The following is a 26,948-nucleotide window of genomic DNA, read 5'->3' on the forward strand; positions in this document are numbered from 1 at the left end:
CCTGTCCAGTGTTATGTTTCCGAAAACGCGACGCTATCGGTATACACGTGTCGTTTTCGGGTGAGTTACTGTGTGATCCGGGATATAGAGTTTGTGTAGTGTGAATGTAAAGTGTGAAGTGTGTGTATAGTGTACCTACATGAAAAGTTACAGGTGAGTTATAATGTCATTGATGGAGCGATGACCTTCGCAAGGCGGCTGACAAGAGCTGGATCAGAGTTGCCGCAAATTGTGCTCAATGGCGTGCAATATCAAGGTCTATGTTCAGCTGTGGACGAGAGTAGGCTGATGATGATGATGAATCATTTATGCAATAATGAAATTCGGGCTGCTGAAATGCTCATTCGACCAACCTTTCTAGTTACTTCTCCCACGTTTTTACGAAAATGTCCTACACGATTGATCGCAAACATCAGAATACATAGCAAACTACAAACTACTTAGACAAAGAAATGGATGTTAGGAAATCTTCCCTTGATTGCTCGAAGAATGAATCGGCGGAATGTTTGAAAAGGATCAAATCGCGATCCCTACTCGTAAGTTAGAGTGCAAACATTTTTAGCCAGACGAATTTAAGCTTTATGTTAGTAGTAGACAATGCTGTTCATCTGAACGAGTAGGAACTTTATTTGATTGCTGTCTGATAGCTTTTGTTATATTGTAAAGAACATTCCGACGAATTGAGTAGTCTATTAAAAATATATTTTCTCAGTCTATTTGAATGAATGTAATGTAAGAAATTGTACGTAATAACTGAGCTAAGATCTGAAATAAAGTAAATTAACTAGACGATGTGTTAATGAACATGTGGTTTATCCAAATTAACTTTTTGATTGTGTTTACTGTTTAGGTATTTAATTAATACAGCTTGTTTATACATTGTGGGAGGAATTCATAAAAGTTTGTAATTATTTTGCTAAAATGTTGAAGCCGCTCTAAATGTTATCCATTATCGTTAGAGTTAATTAACTTTTCATGATTATTAAGTGTGATTAAGGTAAATTATTTTAATGGGAGATAGGTATATTTTGCATTGCAGCATTTGTCGTAGTGCTTAAGAAAATATAACAGAAGAACGACTAATGTCAATGTATGTATGTATTTGTTATACCTACAGCAAAATACGGCTGAACGGATTTTAGTTAAAAGCACAGAAACAGTTTATGACCTAGCGCAAACAAAGTCATGGGTAAAATCTAGTATTTTACATAAACTCTATTCTTTATTTAACAAAATCTATATTTATAAAAACTTTCTGCAAACATCACTTACATCGCAATATTCATATTCCTTTATCTATTTAAAAAATAGTTATTTGTTTTACAAGGGGGCAAAGTTGTTGTTTAACCGCACGTGCTAATATTGATACCCGAGCAAGCGAAAGATTTCAAAATTGAACCACGAGCGTAGCGAGTGGTTCGAAAAATGGAATCTTGAGCGTTGCGATGGTTTCAAAGCACGAGGGTTAAACAAAATTTGCCCCCGAGTGAAACACAAAATTTTTCACCACACCAACCCGAAGCAAATATTAAATGTAAAATATCAAACAAAATCAAACCAAAGCAAATCCAAATGATTGTTATTAAATATTTATCATTTAAAAGCCAATTCTACCAGAAAACATAAGAAAACAACTAAAAATTTGCATTTGATTACTTTGCCTCACATGTGAATAAAATGCAACTTTGCTATCAGTTTTTGAAGTGCAAAGTATGCCTTTCCGAGCTGGTGTAGTGAAAAGGAATATGAATATAATATTGATTGTAACAAATATAAGAGCCTCGGCAGAGAGTACCATTTTGTACCATTTGGAGTTGAAACTCTAGGTCCATGGGGTCCCAGCGCGCATAAGTTGTTCGCAGAAATCGCGAAGCGTCTGGTTGACGTAACTGGTGACCGAAGAGCTGGCGGCTACCTCGCACAACGTATCAGCATTGCGATACAGCGAGGAAATGCCGCCAGCATCCTTGGTACAATGCCTCAAGGGCCTATTTTAGATTTAAGCTAGTTATTAATTTAGTTTAGTAGTACCACTGTATATATATATTGTATGTAAATAAATGATTTAATAAAAAAATATTGATTATACATGTAGTCAAACTGATAACAAACATAAATATGTACAGGATAGTAAAATAAATGAAGTTTGGTAAATATAGATAATTTAAAAATGAATAAATGAAATTATCCCTTACAGTGAATATATCGAAAATGGACATAGCTGGGGTTGTTAAATATCAAATAAAATAAAAAATCCCTTATGTTAATATCCAGAGAGTAAAATGGTGACTACGTTTGTACTTAGACGCGGTCAAGTTAGTTAGTGTTGAGTGCTACCGTTAGCCAACAAACTGTCATACAGTTTGGCGAAAAAATCTTTTTAAGAGCCCGCGCCCACAGAGAGGGGTAAGAGCCTCTACCATCAGTTTTAACATTAACATAACGCTCACGTCTACGTAATTTACTTTCTGTACATCTCGCTTGCACTATTGCTCGCATATGCGAGTACGAGCGAGATGCATAGAAAGTAAGTTACGTAAACGTGAGCGTTATGTCAATGTCAAAACTGGTGGTAGCCGTACTGGTGTTCTCGTTCTGCGTTCGGCCCGGTCTAACGTGAGTCATCCTTAATGCCTAATCTTAGTAGTATTTAAATAACAATAAAGGTTCCTAGTGAACTGCTAGCTATCTTAGTCAGCTCGTATCGGTGGCTCGTAAACTTATTTTTACACCCGTTGTTTACTATTGTTTGTGTTTGAGAGTTCTAAAACCAAAGATTTCGTAATGATTCATTTTGTGTCGACCGCTGAATAGCTAATACTAAACTAAACTAGAGTTAGACCAAGACAAGTCTGCAAAGATTTTGATAGCATACGCAGTGCAAGTATTATGTATATGTCATAATTTCATAGAAGTATGACGTTTAAAATAACACTTGCACTGCGTGTGCTATCAAAATCGTTGCAGACTTTTCTTGGTCTAACGTTAGTGGCTCTGTGCAATGTAGACCTCGCGGATTACCATTATGTACAGTCATCGTTGAAATAAATATTTTTTTTGTGTCTGAAATAAATGATTGACATTGAAATATTAAAAATACTCCAAATATTCTCTTAAATATCCCATGATTGGTGCCATTACTAGAAACATTTTTATGAAGAATATGATTATGGTATTCTTCATTCGTGTGTAATCACGACTTCCAGAAAACGATTGTAATACTGACTACCTCTAATATACTTACATTAAATTATATTTAACAAGTAGGCATTTATTTCTATTTATACTTATTTACTTTAACATTTGTTCTTTAAGGATGAAATATCTTACTAATATTTTAAATGAATATAGTGACTTAAGGGGCCCACTGATTAACAGTCCGCCGGACAGAATCGGCCTGTCAGTTAGAACAGTCAGAACCGGCGGACTGTTAATCAGTGGGCCCCTTTATGCCTCGTTGCCTCAAATGTAAGATATTTTGTAATACTTAAGTTGTGGCCAGACCAGACAAAACAAAAAATGCTTAAGACAAACAAAGTGAGTAAAGGAGCCGACCACAGCAACTTAAGACAGTTTCATAAATAAGACACGAAACAACTTAGCGTAGTAATTAATTATTCTTGGCTCGGTCCTTTTTGGGATAAGTATTAGTATAAGTACAGGGAACGGGAGCCGAATTCAGACCTAACAACTTTTGAACCGTTTTGATACGACCTCGATGCCTCCTCTATCGGCGGTCATTGGCAAGTTCTTCGTGCAAACATACACACGATCGCCTGTAGTAGTTTGTCAACGCAACCGGCCATTCCCTTTTATACGTGCACAAAAAACCGACAATTCACGGGTCGCAGGCGATTGGCGATGACTGGCATGAACTGCCGAGTATGCCCTCTACACTATCGTGCCCGCCAGTCATCGTCTATCATCGCCGATAGTGTAGAGGAGCTATGAGATGCGCGACAACACAGAGTAAATAATAGTAGTTCACTATCTAGCAAAACGCGTCTATTACGACAGATATGATCGCAAGGTGGCGCAAGCGCGAGCAGTACGTCTACCATCAGTTTTGACATTGACATATACTCTCACGTTTACGTAACTTACTTTCTATGCATCTCGCTCGTACTCGCATATTAGTGCAAGCGAGATGTACAGAAAGTAAATTACGTACACGTGAGCGTTATGTCAATGTAAAAACTGGTGGTAGACGTACTGGCGTCCGCTCCGCAGCGGTGCGCGGCAACTACTACTGCTAGACACCAAAATTGGTGCGGGTCGCATGTACTTGTAGCGATGCGACGAAATCGCGGGAGTGAGCCACGCCTGGCGACAATCGCCATCGATCGTTAAGGTCGTATCAAAACCAGCTCAAAAACATAAAAAGTTGTGAATCAGGCTCTAGGATATCAATGTTAAGTAAGGGAACGGGATTGCCACTAACCGTAAATAGCCCGATATACTTACGTGATGTTAGAAACCGCAGTTTTAGAGATACAACTGTTAATTCATAACTTGTTCTCAGAAATCGCGAAGCGTCTGGTTGACGTAACTGGTGACCAAAGAGCTGGCGGCTACCTCGCACAACGTGTCAGCATTGCGATACAGCGAAGAAATGCCGCCAGCATCCTTTGTACAATGCCTCAAGGGCCTATTTTAGATTTAAGCTAGTTATTAATTTGTTTTAGTAATATCTTGTTTGTAAATAAAAGAAAATTCAGTATTCATCTTAGAATCGTACATTTGATGCTGACCGTAGGTAGATGCTTCAAATTCTAGTTGCACTTTAGCTCACTTTACCCGACTACGCGTACCGGTGGTTTTCTTACAGAAACATGTTTAGTCTCTCAAAACGTCTTCGGTCAAAACTTATTTATCCCAGCGCACGGTCTAAGGGCCGATACAAACGGACTGCAACCCGACTGCAATTTGTATGGGAACTGCACGCCGACTGCATGCCATGAGTAACTGTTATTGGGGAGCCGTTAAAGTTTTTGGGTGTTATTACTTTTAACCAATTTTTATTCGACAAGTCAAAAAAAAAACAAGCACAAAAAATAAATTAGGTTGGTCTAAATAAAGCTACTTATTTATTTTCTTTAATTTCGGTACAGTAACAGTACTTTATTGGTTATTTATTCAAATGAGTCAACCTTTTTCCTGTAAGGAGGAAAATTCATTGCGACAAATCTTATTGGATTTGCCATCTGGTTTTGTTATTAACAGACATCGTAAATTTTATTAGCATTTTCGGTGCAGCGGAGTGGTGTTAACGGAATTGGTATAAACAATTTCAACCCTAATTATTAATTAGCGTTAATTACGTTAATATTAACCTTAATTTACCATTTCAGTTGGAATTATCTATACCAATTATAAATTTTACGATGTCTGGTTATACTTTAATTTACTCGTAGTTACTTAAAAATGTTAGCGAAAGTTATATGTAAATGATATGTTCTTGGTTTGTTAACTTATCCATGTTTTATCCTATCTTACCAAAATAGGCAATATCCTATATTAGCTCACCGGAAAACTAGCAGTACAATTTGACCTTTCCCCCAAAAAGAAAAATCACAGCAAGATACAAGATGTCATCACGCTGACAACCAATTTTCTACGTTCGTTTTTGTACCTACCCAAATGGTCAAGGTTCAATAAAGGGTTAATGTGTGATGAAAGGAAAACCAATTTTTCATTATCCGTGACGTTTGTATCTGACATCGAACCGTGCTTAATATGGGAAGGTTCGTATTTAATAATGTTGTATTTATCGTATTTAATAGTACCACTGTATATATATTGTATGTAAATAAAGATTTATTCATATTAAAATAATGTTGTTAAACATCAGCGACTGATAAACATTACATTTAATGATTAAATTGACATTGTAATGTACAATAGAGATAATTTGAATTAATTCGATCAATTCAATAAGGATCTGGTTTGGATCGGAATTACTTTTACTTTAATCTCAGACTACTCGTATGTGAAAAGCAAACCCAAGTGCAGGAACCGAAATATTCATAGAGTGGCCTGCTTCAATTTACATATTATAAACTTCTTATAATTTGGAATATCTTCACTATTTTGAATACAAATCGCTCCATAATAATAAAATATTTTACATACTTAGTCAAATATTTTAAATATTATGGACCGATTTGTCCATTCAACACTCTAATCTTGTAGAGTCCAAATCACGGTTGTGACTTATATCGACAACAAAAAAGAAAAACTAAAGCTTTAAATCATCCAGTAACTTGAAAATTACTAGATTAAATACCCTGTATACTTAGGATTTTCCAAAATAAAAAAACAGTATTTCAAACAACTTTCACTTCAAATGTTTACACAAACCACTACATTTCTTTCTCTGTGCCGCCGGCAACACGAAGTCTTTCACATTTTAATTTCACCAAAGGAGAAGAAAGGATGATCAATAAACCCAAATAATTTAATGCGTTTTCAAAGTCCCCTTTCTGTTGCTGACCCTAATGGCTTGTACGCTCACTTCGACTTTGACTTTGTACCCTAGTTAGCGATGTAGTTTTGAATTTATATGGACCGTGGAGGTCCAAGTTTTCGCCGAAGGGTGTTGTTTTAGCATTTCCACGTCGATTCTAATTTAGGAACTTGCTATAGTTTGAACTGGTTTTGTCACTTCGTCGAGTCTTAAAGCAGAGGGCGCAAAGGACTCGAGTTTAAGGGTCAAACAGATCACTGTGTTATGTCTTTCCTGTAGACATACACAAGAGTTAAGGGCTATAAAGGTTAATTTTCTTATTTAACCCTTATCCACATAACCATAAAATCATTACTTACATGCCCACAAGCTGTTAACTATTGCCCACAGGAGATAAAACTAGTGTGTTATCGCGAACTGTACATTTTTCTCTCCTGTGGGCAATAGTTAATAGCTTGTGAGCATGTAAGCAATGATTTGATCATAGTTCTCTAAATAAAAGTAGGACCTTTTCAAGTTACCAGTTAAATAAGAAAATTAACCTTTATAGCCCTTAACTCTTGTGTGTGTCTACAAGAAAGACATAACACAGTGATCTGTTTGACCCTTAAAACCAACACTAATTTAGACAGACCATCTAGACTGTATTAGTTAACAAGCCAAGTCCTTTATAACTATGATCACTTTCAAAGCTTACACGGCTTGAATGACATCACATTAACACTAATCTCTTTGACAAAGCAAGTCTTTTAAGAAAGCACATTGACTTATGGTAACGGTATTTTATAATAATAGGATTCTTTCAACGGTTCCTAAAAAAACACACAATACAAACTACAGAATGGCCCTAAAATACACGTCGTCAAAATTTTTTAGGTATTATCTTTCATACATATTTAGGTAAGTACGTCTTTTACAAAATGTCATTAAAATTTTAAACTACAAATGATGTAGGTAACTAAAACAAAGTTTACCTTCAAAATATTCTCCTCTTAGCTTTGATTCACAAATGAAAACGTTTGTTAAAATTATCAACGATACGCCACACGATAAAAAAAAATTAAACGTATTTTTGGGCAGCCTGTACCTACCTATTACTGCTATAGTACATTGTAGGAGAGGACGGAAAACCGCTAAAAGATGGACGAGTGAGTTTGAGGGCCGACACGTTAGTGGAGGCCCTCGAAATACGAGTCCATCTTTAGCGTTTCCGGCCGAGGCATTACATAGTGCTTTTCACGACTACTGCGAGGAAATAAGAAAACATTTGCATTAACTATAAGTACGAGCCCGCGATTTCTCTGGTAGCAAATGACTAGCCACTGCCTGTGCAGACAGCATTGAATTTCGGTAGGCGTCAGCGTAAGAATATAATTTTCTTCACTAGAAGAACTCATTTTTATAGCGAGCGTAGATACGTGTTTCTTGTATTTTTTTGTCAAACACAATTTACACTATCCAATTCAGTGAGTATTTTCCGATCCCGCCTTTTTTAACTTTTTTTATCACTTTTAAGAGGCGTTTTTCTGTTGTTTGCTTCAAACCGACTCTAAACTTAGAAGCGTTTTTGCTAAAGAACCACAAACAGCTACAAAAGTAAAAAAAACGCCTTAAGCGTGAATCGAATGAACTGTCTGAATGAATGAATGGTTTTGATATTTCTTTTTTTTATAAACAAGAAATTGGTCCTATAAATAACCTAATTTTATTTTTGAAGGAAAAAGTTGCGCCATAAAAGACCTTTTATTGATTTATATGTTTTAAATGATACTCATTGCTGTAGCGAACTGTCACCAATGACAGATGATGATAACAATGAAACATTGTAGTAGTGGTGGTTCAGGTGCTACAGCTATTGCCTACTTTCCAGCTTGGTTTTAGACCATCTATTGCCACATTTCCGAATAGTGGCGTGAAAAATATATGTCGTTTATGCTTTGTCTCCATAATATTAGCTTTATAGTAGGTACATAATACTACTTAGGGTTCAACTTTTTCGCTTCGATATATCTAATGAAGATACATTAGACATATATTAATAAAGTACTTAAGTGAAAATAGAATGCTCAGAGGAAGGCACAATTCAAGAAAATAATTAATTTAAGAGACGCAGTCAGCTAAGCTAGCTTAGTGTTCAAGTTTCTTTAATGGTCTGGACACACGACCTAGAGTCCTAGACATTGATAAATGAGAGAACTAGACACTTTAGCTTAGTTAGGGTAACAACATCAACGTTGCAAATAAAGTTTTTCTGATCGGAGGTTGTCTAGAGATCATTTTTGAATACCTATTGAGCACAATAGTTATTTGTTTTACAAGGGGGCAAAGTTGTTGTTTAACCGCTCGTGCTAATATTGATACCCGAGCAAGCGAAAGATTCCAAAATTAAACCACGAGCGTAGCGAGTGGTTCGAAAAATGGAATCTTAAGCGTTGCGAGGGTTTCAAAGCACGAGGGTTAAACAACATTTGCCCACGAGTGAAACACAAAATTTTTCACCACACCAACCCGAAGCAAATATTAAATGTAAACAAAATCTAACCAAATCAAATTCAAATGAATGTTATTAAATATTTATCATCCAAAATCATCATTTAAAAATCAAATCTACCAGCAAATATAAGAAAACAACTCAAAATTTGCATTTGATTACTTTGCCTCACAGGTGAATTACTGATAGCAAAGTGCAACTTTGCTATCCGTTTTTGAAGTGCAAAGTAAGCCTTTCCGAGGTGGTGTGGTGAAAACATTATTCTTCTGCCTCTACATTTCTGCCTTCAATTGTTTTGTTCTTCTCTCTCTTGTCTTTTTACTGAGGTATGCCAATAACGAGTATACTATCTATCTCTTTTGCAGGACCATGGATCCAGAGCAAGTTATGGAGGAGATGGACTCCTCAACGCCGGGGGACCTGATATTTTCGAGCGACAACAGAACATTGAATACCACCAACGCTACTGAAATCAACTACTATTACTTCTATGAGGTGAGGAGCTATATATGTATGACACACTAGTCAACTTTTTCACGTATCGTAAAATCAGGTAACTTTAGTCCACAACTTACAACTAGTGGTCCAAGTTAAAGTTCCAGTAAAATATGTATAAATATTTATCAAATGAAGTACAATAAGTATATATCTAAAGGGGCCCACTGATTATCAGTCCGCCGGACGATATCGGTCTGTCAGTTAAAAGCAAAATTTGACAGCTCCGAACTGACAGGCTGATATCGTCCGGCGAACTGGTAATCTGTGGACCCCTTAATATAGACAAAAAGAATAGATAGTATAGAGGGGTCCTGTCATTGTAAATTTTGTAGTCACTGTAGATTTACTGCCATCTATCGACACACGACTAAAACTCAAAATGAAAACGTATAAAGTTATCAAAAAATGTATATATATGGATAAATGATTTTATTATTTTTATATCATTTTGATCCATGTTCATTCACTGATATCTATGTGTTAAAATTGTTAAATATGAAACGGTGTCGTCACGCCATCTAGCCGAGGATAGGCTAAAAGTGTGTGCGGCATCTATTCGAGAATGACTTTTACTTGGATTCCGAGGCACGTTTTTTCCTTAGACTTTATTCGTCTTATACGAAGTTACATATATCTTTGATATAGATAAAGCATTAGTAGGTACTTATTCAGAGCTATAGAGATATAGGTATATCATTATGTACAGAGCTATGAATACAGGCAAAGTGCCAAAAATATGTATACACGACCTTAATGTACAGGCAATAAAGTACTGTATACATATTTTTGACACTTTGCCTGTATTCATAGCTCTTTTGTTGACTGTACAACGAAAAGTAGAATAGCTCAAAAACCGCTAGAGAATGTGACATCGAAATAATATTTTTAGCTCTGAACGAGGTCCAGGTAGTGATATAGTTTTGAAACTCTAACCTAACTTTGCGACATGATATCTAGAAATGCTCAAACCTAGTCAACGCCGAACTGAATCGTTCTACTTCGCAAACTAGTGCACACTGCGCTTCAGTATCTACCTTTATATCACTTTTTAGGGTTCCGTACCCAAAGGGTAAAACGGGACCCTATTACTAAGACTCCGCTGTCCGTCCGTCCGTCCGTCCGTCCGTCTGTCACCAGGCTGTATCTCGTGATCTGTGATAGCTAGACAGCTGAAATTTTCACAGATGATGTATTTCCGTTGCCGCTATAACAACAAATACTAAAAACAGAATAAAATAAAGACTTAAGTGGATGGGTGACCGTTTTTATAGATAATGGTACGGAACCCTTCGTGTGCGAGTCGGACTCGCACTTGGCCAATTTTTTTAGGTTAATTTTGGTAAGTACTTATTAATTTCACGCTCGATAAGTAACGATTCTTGCTCCGTGGGTTCTGTTAATTTTGATGGACGTATTACATTATCAGCTAACGATTTCATTTCAATTTAATTAAACTGGTTACCAAGGAACGCTTTGACTTTGTCTGAGTAACGTATGATTTCGCTTTGATATATGTTCCATAAGACCATCTCGTTCGGTCATATCCTATCTTCGCCTATTCACCTCTATAGTATAACTGTATCTCTATGTGCAATATACAGTTATACCTAGCAATACACTCACGAGAACTTTCCAAAGTTGTGAAACTTTCCACATGAGAATTTCTCGGTAACTTCTGAGAATGTTCTCGAGAACGAGAATTTATTTATTTATCGTAGTTTATACCATGAATATTCACGATAGTTTAGGTGTAGTATCCTTACCCCCAGAAAATTCCGACTTTTGGTCTACCGCTTCCGGTCAGAAAAATGTATGACGGCCCGGCCAAACGGTCAGACCTAGGTGGGGGATGCTCGACCAAATGTCATAGAGGGACCCAGGCAGTTTTTGACGCCGTCATGTTTTTATCAATATGGCCGACTTTTTTTTTTAATTTTTTCAAGTTTGTCCTAGCGCGCTGAAAATTTGGTCACGGAATCTCGGGGTTACCTAGATACCTATGAAAAATTTTTTTTTGGAAAAATGCTACAATTGTGGGAAAACTGGCCACTTTTATTTTGTATGGCAACTTTTAAACGGTGCGTGATAGGTGGGGGGTGCTCGGCCAAATGTCATAGAGGGCCCCGAGACAAAACAAACTGCATAAAAAAAATCAAAATGGCCGACTTTTTTTTAATTTTTTCAAGTTGGTCCGAGCGCGCTGAGATTTGGCCTGGCGGGAGATAGAGGCCTCTAGATTCCTATGACAAAAAAATTATTTTGGAAAAAATCCAAAATGGCGGAACAATAATTTCCATGTTGCAGGAATGTTCTGAGAACATTCTCGAGAACGTGTCCGCTTTTTGGGAATGTTCTGCAATTTGTACATTGCTAGTTATACCTATAAATAAATATTTTTTGATGAATTACGTGTGACGATACCTAACGTCCGATGAAATGTCCGTGTCGAAGGACAGACATTAGATAGATGTGGCGTAAAATCGGCACACCTAACACTCCCAAAAGCGTCACCGCCATAAACCATGAAAGGTTTAATCGAGTAATGGACACTTAGCACAGTCTCGCGATAACTGTAGGACGTAGATACGCGGTAACTGTTGGATATAGATAGGTTATCGTGATTGAAAGGCTTTTAACTGAAATTTCGGCAGTTGATATGAAGACATGTGTTGATAAATAATTAACTAGCCTCGTTATCTGTTTTCATTCATTGAAAATCAGGGTTGGCAATATTCAACGTAAGGAACATTAACTTCGTCGTTGGTGTGCAACTTCGCCCAAGGAAAATATTAAAAAAAAATAGTTTATTTACCAAAAACCGCATAGGGTTTTCTTAACCTATGACCATGACCGCCACACTAGGTAAGCCCGGTCTCGTGGAGTCAGTTGAAACAATACCAGTTATTAATGGCACGTATTTAACCGGTCAACTAATTAATTTAATAGTTTGGCAACAAAAACGGAGCCTTAAAATATATCAATATGAGTTGTATTTTAATGCTGTTACAGCTTTTGTTTATTTTTAGGCAGGTACCAAATATTTATTTGGCAACTGAATTATTATATTGGAGTATTGGAGACTATTTATGAAGTATATTTTAAAAAGAAAACGGCTATCTATTAATTTAAAAATGATGTTCTTTTAAAATATTATGTTTGGTCACTACACGGTCAACCTAACACGCTCCTCCTCGCTTCGCTCGTCGTCGCACCTATCTTTTGACTCTTGCAGAACACAGTGGTAACTATTGAAATTAGTAATTAAAAATTTAAAGACCTATTGGTATAATGGCCATTAGGTGTTTAGGAATTTCGACTATAAGTATAGTAAGTATAGTAGGGTATTATTGGTAAATAAATTTGTGGTGTTTTGTGGATTAGGAAATTTGTCAATTTAAAGTACTAGGTATATGCATACGTTTAAATTTAAATTATTTATAAATTGAGTATTTAAAGGTTATGTATATAGGTATCTTAGGTATTCTGTATATGTATATAAACAACCAAATTTTATGATCGCTTTACAATATTAGTTGCCAATTTATTATTTTAGACGCCAACCTATCAATTCAAGTTCCCTATAATTTTTTTGGGTGGCTTGATTTTGCTGCCAGTTTTTTAATAATATGATGCTTAAATTTGAGGCTAATGTAAATTTATAGGTGCTAAAATATTAATGCACAGTCAAATTATATTATTATATGCCCAGTGAAAGTTCCTGTTTAATATTTTAGTTGCCCGGTTAATAATAAGCTATTATTAATTACTTTATTATTATAAACCAATAAATATAATAGTTTTCCATTGAATTAACACTAAAATGAGCTGCGTAAAAATTTCATAGAAGAAAAAGAACCTATCTTGGACAATGGACACCTAGCCCCAACTTCGCCTTATCAGTTATTTATAATATGAAAAATATACTAAAATTTAATGCGAATTTTAAATGATGAATAAATCCTATGACACAATTGATAGTGGAATTGCGAATTAATGCTGGTTAAGGCGAAGTTATGTAGGTTCTAACAAAGTGATCCTGTAAGGGTTCCGTTTTTTTCCTTTTGAGGTACCTACGGGGTTCCGTGTAGGATTCTACGAACGTATTCATGGTACGTATTTTTGCCAAACCTTATTTTCAATAACGAACTTTTTATTGATAACGAAGTTTAATAATTAAGCTCTCGCCGGATGTAGGGACGGCACGTGTAATATGGACAGGTGTTTTTGATAATATTCGGTGAAATTGATATAACGACGCTGCCGTGTCACGCGCAACTCATGTACTTAACTAAAAGATGAGTTTTGACATAATTACGTTTAAAGTTTTAATGATCAAATACAGTTGTTTACGGTCCATCGTATGTAATTTTTTTAATAATGTAAGCCCACAGTAACCCGCCGTTTCTACTGAGAAAGGGACGATTATGTAGCCAGGGCAGAGAGGAGAATAGTTTTGACACTAAGATTTTCAAAATTTTCTTTTAGTTTATTTTATTTTTTTACTTTACTAGGTACACTAAACAGGTATAGTACGTATACAATATCATGAGAAACACACAATTACATGGAACGCCACATATACAACCCACAACATAAAATAAATGTACTTATTATATTACCTACTTTTTCAAAAGGAAAAAAACGTGTTTGAGTAGAATTAAGGTGTGTCCCTGTGAATGACACTATTAGGAGGAAATTAAGACATTTACTCGGAAAACTACTTAACTATGACCCATACAGACTATTGGTGTATGCAGATTTATGAACCAGTCCTTTCTTAATATAAGCGGAACAATACATTGTATAATAGTAATAACATTATTAATTATTTCAGTTTTCCTCGACATCTGAAATTGTACCAGTGGATAACTGGCGAAATTTCGAATGTCCCATTGTATGACTATGAAAAAAAATGTCGTTGACCCAGTGTTTGACATGGAGGTGCATCAAGTTTACAATGATAGCTGTAACGAATGTATGACACTACCTCAATACGTAACTGTCATTCACTCCACTTCCATAGTAAAACAGTGTATGACACTCATGTCAGATACTACTCACATGATCGAAAAATAATTGATTTTTACAGAGTATATTAAATGTATGTCTTACTTCCTTACAACATGGTCAATATTAAATTTCATAAAATAGTAATGTGTGCAAGTGAATGACATAGATGTCATACACTACTAAACGCTAAAATTTTTTTCTAGTGTATGACATGTCTTCAAAATACTAACGTAAGGAAAATAATCTACTTTTAATATACAATATCAATCGTTTGGTTTATTATGTAACAATACGAATGAGCACTTACTAATTACTCATAAATTCCTGATTTTTATTTACACTTTTGAGATGCAAAGTCTTAACAGATTTACTAAGAAACCCGACGCACAACTGAATCGATGCACCTCCTAGCAAAAACCACCTCACAAAGTGAAAAATATTTAACGTATTAATGACAGCTTCGGAACAAAATTCAAAGATAACACATGCAATCGATTAAGTCCTGTTTTTTGTTTATATTAAAAACCGTTTTCTTATTTTTCAAAATAAACTGCGTAAAAGTCATACATTAGGTCAATGTCATCCATACGGACGTTTACCTTAGTAACAATATGTAGATATCGGCATTAAAGCTGAAGTTCGGGCATATAATAACAGCGGATTTACCTCTGAAATTAGTATTCTCTTTTTATTTTCTAGTTTCTTTAGCTAGTTTGTTAAATAGTGTGCACTTAAATCGCATTAAATCTACACTACGAGTATAAAGTAAGTAAATATATTTGATTGCACCATAAAGTTAAAAAAAATATACAAAAAGCGAAATACAAGCTTAAGACTAGGTAACAACAGGCGGTCTTATCGCTAAAAAGCGATCTCTTCCAGACAACCTTTGGGTAGCAGGAAAGTTAACTTACAACTTAACTTACTTATAGTTAAACGTTTACCTCAACTCCCCTGCCGTACACCAGGTACATACTAAACAAAAATCTTTCAATATTTTGCAACACCGTATATTGTCCCCAGGTGGCGCAGTTCACAGTGATGTGGGTGCTCTTCATCTCCATCGTGGTCCTCAACGCGTCAGTCATCGCAGCACTGCTCTGCACCAACGCCAGGAAGAGCAGAATGAACTTCTTCATCATGCAGCTAGCCATTGCCGGTGAGTACTAGCCATACCTACTCTTGACTGATAAATTAGACCTTAAGATAAGTTATATAATGTTACGGGTAATGTTAGAAGGTTGATTAAAAGACTAAATCATCGCACTTCAAATACCTTGGTTCAGTTGTGACGGCAAACGCGAACGTGGACGATGATGTCACCCATCGAGTGAATTCAGCATGGCTAAAGTGGAGATCTCTGTCCGGCGTTCTTTGCGACCCCAAAATGCCAATAAAGACAAAAGGGAAAATATATAAAACCGCCGTTAGACCCGCAATGATGTATGAAGCAGAATGCTGGGCCGGGGCCGCTAAGAAAGTACATGAACAGAAATCACGTCGCGGAAATGAAAATGCTTAGATGGGCCGGCGGTATCACGCGACTCAATAAGGTTCGCAATGAATATGTACGCGGCTCGTCCAAGGTAGCGTCTATTACCGAAACACTCAAAGAGAGTAGAATGAGGTGGTATGATCACGTTATGCGAAGGGACGAAAACTACACATAACAGTGAGGAAGGCTATGAACATCCCAAGCAACCCCAGAGGAAGAGGCAGAAGACCAGCAACCTGGTGGTCCAATGTTGAAAAAGAGATGAGGACACAAAACCTGACCACACAGACAACCCAGGATAGATTGTCCTGGCCCCGACCCCAGCTGAACTGGGAAATGGGCTGGACAAAGAGAGAGAAGAGTTAGAAGGTTGATTAAACTTAAGTTTACCCGCTAAACGTTAAACGTAATACTAAGTAACCCCGGGTAAACCTAAGTTTACTTAATATTCTGGCATTACCCGTACAAGGGTATACTTAATTAACATAAACTTAAGTTTACCTGGGTATACCTAGTATTAACCAAGTCATCTGGGTAAAGCTCGTTAATGAAATCAATTTTTACACCATTACCCAGCCAGTATTGGGTAGACCTAGGTGTTTAAATTTTCGGATTTTACCCAAAAGGCTTGGGTAATACTAGTTTTACCCGGGTAAACTTAAGTTTAATCAACCTTCTAACATTACCCGTAACATAATTATATAAATGTTATATAATACGATTGCCTACAATGTGTTAACTATAAAGATTTTTATGTTAGTATTAGTGTAGACACACTACCATCTACAAGAAAATCCATACTAATATTATAAATGCGAAAGTGTGTCTGTCTGTCTGTCTGTTACCTCTTCACGCTTAAACCGCTGAACCGATTTAGATGAAATTTGGCACAGAGATATTTTGAGACACGGACATAGGATAGTTTTTATGTCGGGAATCATCCCTAAGGAGAGTGAAAAGGAGGGGGTGGAATTGAGAGAGTTAATGAGTTGCCTGATCACTGATTGAAACTGAATTTGAATGATTGCTATTACACTTTATTCAGGCGCTATGCTTGCACTAGCTGCTGTTACTGAATCCACGCAGACGAACTCGCGGGCAAAAGCTAGTTTATATATGTCACTTTAATACCCATTTCTGAAACTAACTTAATATAATATGTTCACACTTCACACTACGAAACTCAAAAAATTAAAACTAAATCAATACTTAATAATTTAAAAAAGTACATTAATGCAATAAAGACTTGTAATACAATGACTGATTAAAAATAATACCTAAAGAACTAAATACAATGCGACTGATTATTAATTATGTAAACATTGCTCTAATATTTTTACTCAACAATAACTGTATTAATATAATACCCTCCGAGTATAATACCCCAAAAATTAAGTAGTTTGCCAGTCTTTCAACCAAGTGTAACTCATTAAGGATTCCTTTGGAAACTAACTAAACTTGAAACGTCTAAAGCATAACTTTCGTGGCTTGACAAATCGCTGCCCCGATATTACAGGGTACTGTGTTTCTCTTTTATGGAACTGAAATTTGAACATTGTCATAGTGGCATTAAGTCGAATTTCAACTATCTTGAAAATGTAACATAGTACCCTGTAATATTGGGGCAGCGAAATGCTGGCAAAATATTTAAATATTCTGTTTATTGTTAAAGACATTAAACTAGAATAGCAAATTTTGGAAAACTTTGTTACTGTTTGTTATTCAGCTTTTAGTATTCTTTTACCGTTTTTACAGATCTGGGAGACCGAGTGTTTGCTCGAAAAACATTTAAAAACTCAAAAATGCGCAAAAAATGACCTAGCTAGATCGATTTTTCGCCCACGAAAACCCCCACATAGAAAATTTCATCGAAGCCGTTTCCGAGATCCCCGAAATAAATAGGTATATAAGACATATTTTAAATTTTTAAATTTGAATATAAACAAGAGTAGCTTTAAAGGTATAAGATTATATCTATAAGCTGGAATCCCTTCTTCAGTCGGTCTCTCAATACTGAGGATCGTGACAACATATCCTTCTGTTGAAGACCAGGTTCCTCCATAGGGTTCTGTTCCCCGCTAAGCGCATGGCCTCGTGCAGTTTTAATTGCATAGGTGCCGTAATTTGAGCACACCATCTAGTAGGAGGAGGGCCCTGAGGTCTCGTGCCTTCAACTTTGCCCGTCATTATTACTCTTTCCAGGCTATCTGGAGAGCGACGTGAAAGGTGTCCGAAGTATGACAGCATTTGGTCCTGGCATATCGTTGACAATCGGCGTTTTATGCGTAGCTCCTCTAGTATGGACTGGTTGGTGGTAGCTGGAATCCCTAGTAATATCGTTAAAAAAGTAAATATATCTTTCGACTAAGTCGCGGGTAAGTAACTCTGTCTGCCTGTGTGTTAATTTTTCACGTCGTAATCGGTTCAGCGGTTTAAGAGTGAATAAATTACATTCAAATGAATGAGATTTGGCACGGAGAGCTTGAGGCCCAAGTACAGTAAGCTGTAGATATAACTGACCCCCCTGTTTGCAGGGACGTCAGTTATTTATGCAGGTTAGTTACATAGGATAGTTTTTATCAATCATCATCATAGTCAGTCCACGCAGACGATGCCGCGAGCAGGATATATTAACTGAAAATCTAAAGTAAACGATGATCTTATTAGATCTAAAATCCCTAATTCATCTTGATGTTTGTGTTTACCGTGTAATGAAATTCTAATTTTGAAAGCTTATTGGTATTCCCAAATAAGCAATTTATTAGTAAAGTTATTTATTGTTCTGACAAAACTTCCGTAAATACAGGGTGACTTAAAATTGGTGATACAAAACCAATGTTTTACACACATCTACCCTAAACTAAGCCCCTCAATTAAGTCTCATGCTTTTAAAATAATCAAAACCATTTTTTTAAGAGTTTACATAATGATTACCAAAGAAGTTTAAATAATTTCAAATTAATCAATCACCTGCCGGAGTATTTATGAAGTAAGCGTGTTTTGATTAGTAATTGTCACTTGTCAAAGAAGATAAGGGTCACAGGTATGACAGTAAGGTATAATTTAATGTGGGGTAATCACACTCCGGGACTTTAATTATTTTTTTATTAGAAAATTAGCGATAATTAACTTCCGCTAATTTCACTGGGGTTATTGTAGTATACTATGTGGCATTATTGAGCCACAATCAAGTGTTTTGTATAACCAATTTCAAATCACCCTGTAGATTTATTATGTTTTTGAAGCGAAAGTAAATTAATTCTCTCTCCGGAAGCTAAATTAAGATGATATTAGATTTTTGTTTTTGGTACATTTAATTAATTTAATTTATAGATAAAAATGTTTACATGACATTACAGTAGGTAATAACCCAACCTGTGATAACTCGGGGCACATTCTAGGGATTTGATATCGATAAAAAGATGTCGATATATAAGACTTTATGACTTAAGGTAAATTTCACTTTTTATGTAGCTTTAGCAATAAATGAAGATGGAGTAATATTGAGGAAATAATAAATAGTTTAAAAATAAATTAAATTCTTCAAAAGAACACCTTTTTAGAATTTAAGAAGCAGTATACAAAGCGATTTGTATAAATATACTTATTTTGTAGAACAATTAATTTTATGTTGACAGTAAAATCGATATATTTAATTGTCGATAAATTATTGCGGGTGAAAACCGGTCAGTAGTTTTTGAGTTTATTTTGAACATACAAACACACAAACAGACAGACGCGGCGGGGGACTTTGTTTTATAATGGTAACATTCCATTTCTGACCGCAGCTGCACTACCTGATACTGAACGTGTCGGTGTTATTGTCATTTTCCATAGTAAAATGAACAGTAGTGCAGCTGTCGTTGGAAATCGACTGTCACCTTAAGGTGTAGTAATAGTGATAAACTGAATTATTTATATTATTTTGGAAAAGTAATGTGCCTCATGTCGTAATAATACAAAACAATAAAAATATAGTCGGTATAATAACAATGGCGGAAGATAAAGACAAGTGACAAAGAAAGTAATAAATGTTAGCAAAGTATTAATAATTTCCTGGCATCCTTATTGATATAGCAAATAAAGCAATATTATCTTAAGGCCCAATAGTAGATTGTACAACAAGGGCATAAAGTGACCCATTTTTACCCGAGGCAATTTTTTGGTAACCAAAATAGTAGACGAGGGTAAAAATGGACATTTATGCCCTTGTTGTACACTCTGCTTTTCACTTCGATTGCGAGGAAAATAAATTATATTTTTCACGGCAAATTACACCACGAAATTGTCGTAAAGCGAAAGAACATAATACATAACCAATTCCCGCCAACTAACTTTTTAATTTTTTTTTTAATTTTCAACATGGTGATCAGAGTTTCAGACGCTTGGTTTTCTGCCAAGTCAAACATTTCGGAGTATTTTTGAACGATAATCGACTCCTATTTTATGTGATTTACTAAATTTAATGACAGAAAATACGAATTTCTAATAAATTCTAGCAAAAATAAAAGAATATAACAAGTTTTGTCATCTACACAATTTTATTGCTCAGTAAAATTGTGCAATATGTTTTAACTGTTTGGCTGTTGAGACCGATTACCTTAGTCTTAGAAGAAAATTTTACTTTCATGCTCTAGAGCATAAAATGCGATTTTATGTCGTCTACGCACGACATAAAGGTGCACTTTTTGAGCATGAGAAGTGAAAATGATATTACTTATATTAATTCTTATTAGTATACTTATTTGTTTGCAACAAACAGTCACCACGTGTAAATAATAAATAGTGATTGTAGGAATCATTAAATGTATCCTCTAGATGCTCAGAGGCCTATAAAAAGGTATACCATTCCATTCTATTTTGAATCTTAATTTTCACGAATCAGAATTTCTTTTGTCTTGGCAACTTTTAATGTAGGGGCCGTTAGAGGTTTAATGTGAAAGTAATACGTAAAAAAACTTCTTTCTCTACATCGTATATACTCTGACAAAAAAAAATGCCAGACTCATTGAGTAAGTTTAATGCAACTGAACTTAAATAATAAATAAATTTTGGTTACTATTGTACTTAACTAACATATTTGTTGGCTGGTGTAACATATAGTTATTCGCAAGTCCCAATTTTTGTGTAAGTAGGTAATAGTAATACAGCTACGCTCGTGGTTCAATTTTGGAATCTTGCGCTTCCTCGGGTATTAACTGAACCACCTAATAAATCTTATTATTAGCAGCCAAGCGTAATAATCATATAAGTATATACGCGGCTTAATCATAATGGGAAATGTACGGTGATGTGGAGCGACGTAGGCAAAAATAAATTACGTACGTGGGTGTAAATATATAGCTATATACCGGGTGTTTCCTGTAATATGAGATAAAAATAAACTGTAGGCTGTACTGTGTACTCTTCGAACTGACCAAAATTTGTCAACGACTTATAAAAATTATGAAGACTTTAGACTTCGTATTTTTCATACAAATTAAATAGGTAGGTATAATCTTCAATGTAGGTATGCTGTCATCAGTGTAATTGACGATGCAACATCGTCAATGTAATGTAATTGACGATGCAGCAGCTGCTACAAAATTTGCAATACATTGCGTCTAAGAATCAAGTTTAAAGTGTGCTAAAAATCAAAAAATAAGTTTTTATTAAGACCCGCTGAACAAATGTTGGTCAGTTTGAGGACTACACCCAGCTTAAGTTTTTGCTCGTATTACAGGACACCCAGTATAAGCTATTAGTATGATTGTGGTTACCTAATTCATCTGAATGATGTATCAAAATCTAATTTCAATGGATTTACAATAGATATTTTGCGAACTAATCATTCAAAGTGCTTGTTAAAGCACTGAACTGGCTATATTTGATTAAAATTATGATACCTAGAAATATGTTGGTCTCGAGAACTTACATAATATAACATATACCTAACGCAGTAACTAGAACTAACATATACCATTCAAATATAGAAACAACATTAAACTATTGGAAAAAATAACTGTTTTTTCCAATGTAAAGTCAGCAATACTATTAGCTTAGTACCTTAACATACAAACTTCTGTGGGGCGGGGAGGTACCTTTTCTTTGCGTCTGTCTGTACCTAGTGATCACATATTATACTATAGGTACACAAATATTCGTTAGTCTCAAAAAAAATACAAGCATTTTAATAATAGGTATTCGAATACCTATGCACGTGCAGTTTATGACAATTCAAATATTCAAAAAATACGCTGGAATTCGCGTGTGGATCGGGATTTGGATTTTCTGAAACTCATCAAATAAATGGCGCCCCCGAGTTGTACAAAAAATAAAAGCAAAATTTGTTTCAAAAAAATCTGGGCTTATGTATGTCACCGTACCTATTTAAAATTGTAAACACTCGTCAGTTTACACTTCACGAGTTATTAAACTGACTGTAGGAAGATTACAAAGTAACCTATTTAATTTATCGGGAGCATTTTTCGTGCTTTTCGCTCACTTTATTATGGTTAGGTATGGTTTATGGTTTAAGAATTTATTTCTCCAAAAGAATTATAAACAGACATTATAATTATACATTATTTAATTACTGTATTATTTCCATTTTTATAAAAGAACAACGTAAAAACCTTACAAATTTTCCAAAAGTTCATGCACCGCGCGCTAATTTTTATAAGACATAATTATAATCAAAGCTCATATAAGAAAAACATGTTATAATATTCAATCTAATAATAATCCAAGAAAAATCAGTTCTCGCTACAAATATTGTTATTATAACTAACATGATTCACAAGAGCAAGTCTATTTTCTGCTTCAAATTTACTATTTTTTGCGTTCTCTCTAAAAATAGCTGTATGGAGTGACGGATACTTCAAAACATTTCAACATTTCTCATGAATACGAGAATGTGATACATTAATCTAAACATGCTGTTAAAATGTTCGTATCATTTTAAATCGTCGTGGCTTTTACAGTTTGAGTGATTTATTTCTATATTGTTAGAAGAAAATTTACAAGAAATCCACAATTAGACGTATGGTAGACGTAATAATAATGGCCTTGCATATTGTTTGTTTTAATTTAAACCAAAATTTAATATTTTTAAATAAATATCAGGTGTATTTTTACACACTTTTATCCTTTTATTAAGATTCACTGTATATGTATATCTGTATGCTTGATACAAATCTTCTTACTTTTTGAACCACTTCGTAGTAAGTAGGTATGATTCAGTCGAAATTTAGTGTAGGTACCTACTTTTCGTAATTCCGATCACAATGCACTGGCCGAACGGTGTGGACGGTGTGGTGTTTCGGCGGTTCCAGGGCAACCTGCCGAATCCTACACGGAGTCAGACGACGCAAGGAACCACGTCGTCGCCCAAATGTTTAATTCGCATTCAGTTTTATGTTGTATTATTTCCTTGTACCCATTTTCTTTTAGTTTGTACTTAGTTTCACAGTGCCTTGGTTTAACTGTAATTATGTGTTGCTTATTGTGAGTAATTCCTAAAATAAATAAATATCGGTACCAAATCAATCACAGTTTTTAATCAAAAAACTTTTAAGATGAGACCCCAATTTCGTATCGTCCAGCCATCGTATTGTTCTCGAAAGCAACCCTGCCTGATTGCGGCAAATATCTTCAAACTTTGACCATTTGCACCTAATATAAATAGAGTGCAGTTTCAAGGCTGTTAAGTGATATTATTAGGAAGTTTGCTGCTAAAATCACAGGCTTAGGAGGATCATTGTTGTTTTGGGGTTTGAGAAAAGGTATTAAATCACATTTACAACCGGGTCTATCGCAAATTTATTTTATCAAATATTCAAAATAGATTGGAATGGGAGACCTTTTTATAGGCCTTTGGGCAACTAGAGGATGAATAATGCCTACAATCACTATTTATTCTTTACACGTTGACTGTTTGTAGCAAATGTTGTTCATAAATACTGTGGCAGGTGATTGATTAATTTGAAATTATTTAAACTTCTTTATTAATGTTACGATACATTTTAAGCCTAAAAAAAATGTGTTTGATGATTTTAAAAGCAGCAGACTAAATTGAGTTAGTTAGTTTAGGGAAGATATGTGTAAAACATGGATTTTGTGTCACCAATTTGAAGGCACCCTGTATTTACGGAAGTTTTGTCGGAACAATAAGGGCCCGATTCGGATTTTGAAATAGACATCTATTAGACATCTTTTAGACATCACCAAGATACGATAACGATAAGATCTAACCTGTCAAATTTGACATTTGCGCGATTCTGGAGATACTGTTGAACGTATTCCGCAGGATATGACTTAGAGATCCAATTCACATCTAATAGATATCTTACTCTATCTAACGTAAAAGTGACATTGGTTGCCCGAATTGCGCTGCAAAAGAGAACTAGTTGATATCTAAACCATAACGTATCTAGAATGGATCTAGTACGTGTCGTCTCTTGTGAATATCTTGAAGTTCAAATACGGCAGTAAATAACTTTTTCATCACGCTCGCTCAGTAAATGTGACATTGCACGCAGGTTTAGCGGGAGTTATAGAAAAAGCGTTCTCCCTAGGGAGTTATGAAGTTTCTAGTGCCATAATTAACAGTTTTTCGTCTTTATACTTAATTTTTGTATCGCAAGTGTGATGAAAAACATTGTGTGTAACTCGGGGCGTAATAATATTGCTAGTCGAGTCTATAAATCGCTCCGGCAAGCCATCGCGATTTAAGTTACTCTCGTTTGCAATATTCAGCTTACGCCCCATGTTGCACAATGTACTATACTAATAAAGGGAATACTAATAAGGTTTCAAAATAGAATTTCATTGCACGGTAAACACAAACATCAACAATTAGGGATTGTACCATCTAACACGATCATCGCGTATTTTAGATTTTCATTTAACATATAGCTCCTGCCCGCGGCATCGTCTGCGTGGACTGACTATGATGATGATTGATAAAAACTATCCTATGTACCTACAGTAAGCTGCATAAATAACTGACATCCCTGCAAACAAAAAATATAGGGTAGTTTTACTCCATTTTCGAGTCGAGTGTCTTTGTGTGACGTCCGTGTCTTTGAATGGACCAATCACGGCACTCGTTTCCCGCACCCCTGTATTTTTGGCAGCATCGGTTTCATTAAATAATTGCTCTAAGCTCCGTCTAGAGGATTGCTAGTATGACACTCACGGAAAGACTGACGTCCCAGCAAAATGTCAATGGAGATGGAAATATGTGTACAAAATGCGGGAGTTTAAAGTGTTATAATAAATCACTCAAACTGAAAAAGCTACGACGATTTAAAATTTTACGAACACATTTTAACAGCAAGAAAGTGGCATCGACAGGTTAAAGATAATGAAATTTTTTTTTTGTATATTTTTTAATTTTAATAATGAAAAAAATGTTTTACCACATCAAGTACCTACCCCAAACCCCAAATTTTCAAAAGGGAACGGAAAATGAAGAAGTTATTTTCAAGACATACAATAACCTATACATTGAACACAGGTTAAAGTTATGCAGGTTACAGTAAAAAATACATTAATTTTTATTTTTTCCCTTGAACGGATAATAATACGAATGTCTCACTTTTAGCATAGATGAATAAACCTTCATACAATATTAAAATGATATTATTACATTAGGCCATTTAGGCCCCATACCAAATTCTTAAAATAATCGAGACAAGTTAAAGTTAACATTCCGTTACAAAACCCCAGATGTCTGCCTTTAACCACTTATCTCTACGAAACTACGACACTTGGGTCATAATGGTACCCTACGGTGGTTAGCTTGATACTTACCTAATATTTTGCCATAGTTATGATCTAAATATTTTTTTCTGTGTATGAGTCAGATGCAATACCGCGCATGTACAGGTTGGTACAGGTTAACAGAGAAAATATCCTTGGACAAACTTCGTGCGTGAATATTGTTGTAAAAAATATATATATAAGGCCTGTGCAAAGTACATTTTAAAAGGTATTGTTTATGTTATTATATAGCATGATATTTTATTTACATAAATTGGTGCTTATAAAATCTAAAGATCTAAAACTGGAAGAGCGATGCTTTTGGACAAGACAGGTTACAGTAAAAAGTGCTACTCTTTATTTTTTATAAATATAAGTATTAAATTTAAATAAAAATAATGACTTGGCCTCGATAAACATTGTTTTAGTTTATCTAGATACATTTTTGTTTCATATGAAAAAGAGAAAATAAACATACATTCAATTCAAAAACTCGATGACAGGTTAAGATGCCACTATTTTGAGAATCACTCATTTAGCGATGCTGTAATGCAGCGGTCGGCAGCCATAGCAGTTAACGAAGTGGACGCGGGCCGCACTTTGTTAATATTTATGACTTTATCAGACATTGTCATTTGTCAATATTACATACAAAATAGCCAGGGGGGCTCGCGGGCCGCAAGTGAGAGGTTCTCGGGCCGCCTGTTGTTGCCGACCGCCGCTAATGTATCACATTCTCGTATTTATGAAATTACCTTACGTCACATGATTTTAACCCCCTGCGCATCACATGCCCGTACTCTTTTTTCCTCTTACTTTTTTGCTGTGGGGTGTAACTTTCAAGCTTCCTCTTTTATATTCCTTATCCGATCGTCACGCCGCACATCCATCTTAGCATCCTGTCCGACACTTGCAATCTCATTTGATTTGTCACCTTGGCACAAGATTTAACAACAACACTGTTTATACAAATCTGTACTGACTAAAATAAAAGAACATCTTGTAATACCATGATTACGATAAATGATTATGATTATTATATGTATTTAGTTTTTTTTTCTTAGCCTCTTTTGGTGTCCCACTGTGGCTTATTTAATTCAGATCTAACGATTTGTTACGGTTTTAATCTTATTTTGATATGAATGAAGATCGCTCACGCACCATGGCCGGTTCACATTATTCCAGTAGCATTCCAGTCCAGCAATCCAATCCAGTGCTGGAATGCTACTGGAATAATGTGAACC

General features: G+C 35.3%; 1 protein-coding gene across 1 annotated transcript in view; it reads left to right on the plus strand.

The window, feature by feature from the left end:
• The window catches only part of LOC134793368 (cardioacceleratory peptide receptor-like), a 182,374-nt gene that overhangs the window by 108,583 nt on the left and 46,843 nt on the right, over nucleotides 1-26,948 (plus strand). Inside the window, exons 2-3 of the mRNA XM_063764930.1 lie at nucleotides 9,323-9,452; nucleotides 15,489-15,624. Of these exons, the coding sequence (XP_063621000.1) occupies nucleotides 9,327-9,452; nucleotides 15,489-15,624 (262 nt within the window). The 5' untranslated portion in view covers nucleotides 9,323-9,326. The remainder of the gene's footprint in view (nucleotides 1-9,322; nucleotides 9,453-15,488; nucleotides 15,625-26,948) is intronic.

Source organism: Cydia splendana, chromosome 9, assembly GCF_910591565.1.
Source record: "Cydia splendana chromosome 9, ilCydSple1.2, whole genome shotgun sequence".
In the NCBI taxonomy this organism is placed as follows: Eukaryota; Metazoa; Arthropoda; class Insecta; order Lepidoptera; family Tortricidae; genus Cydia; species Cydia splendana.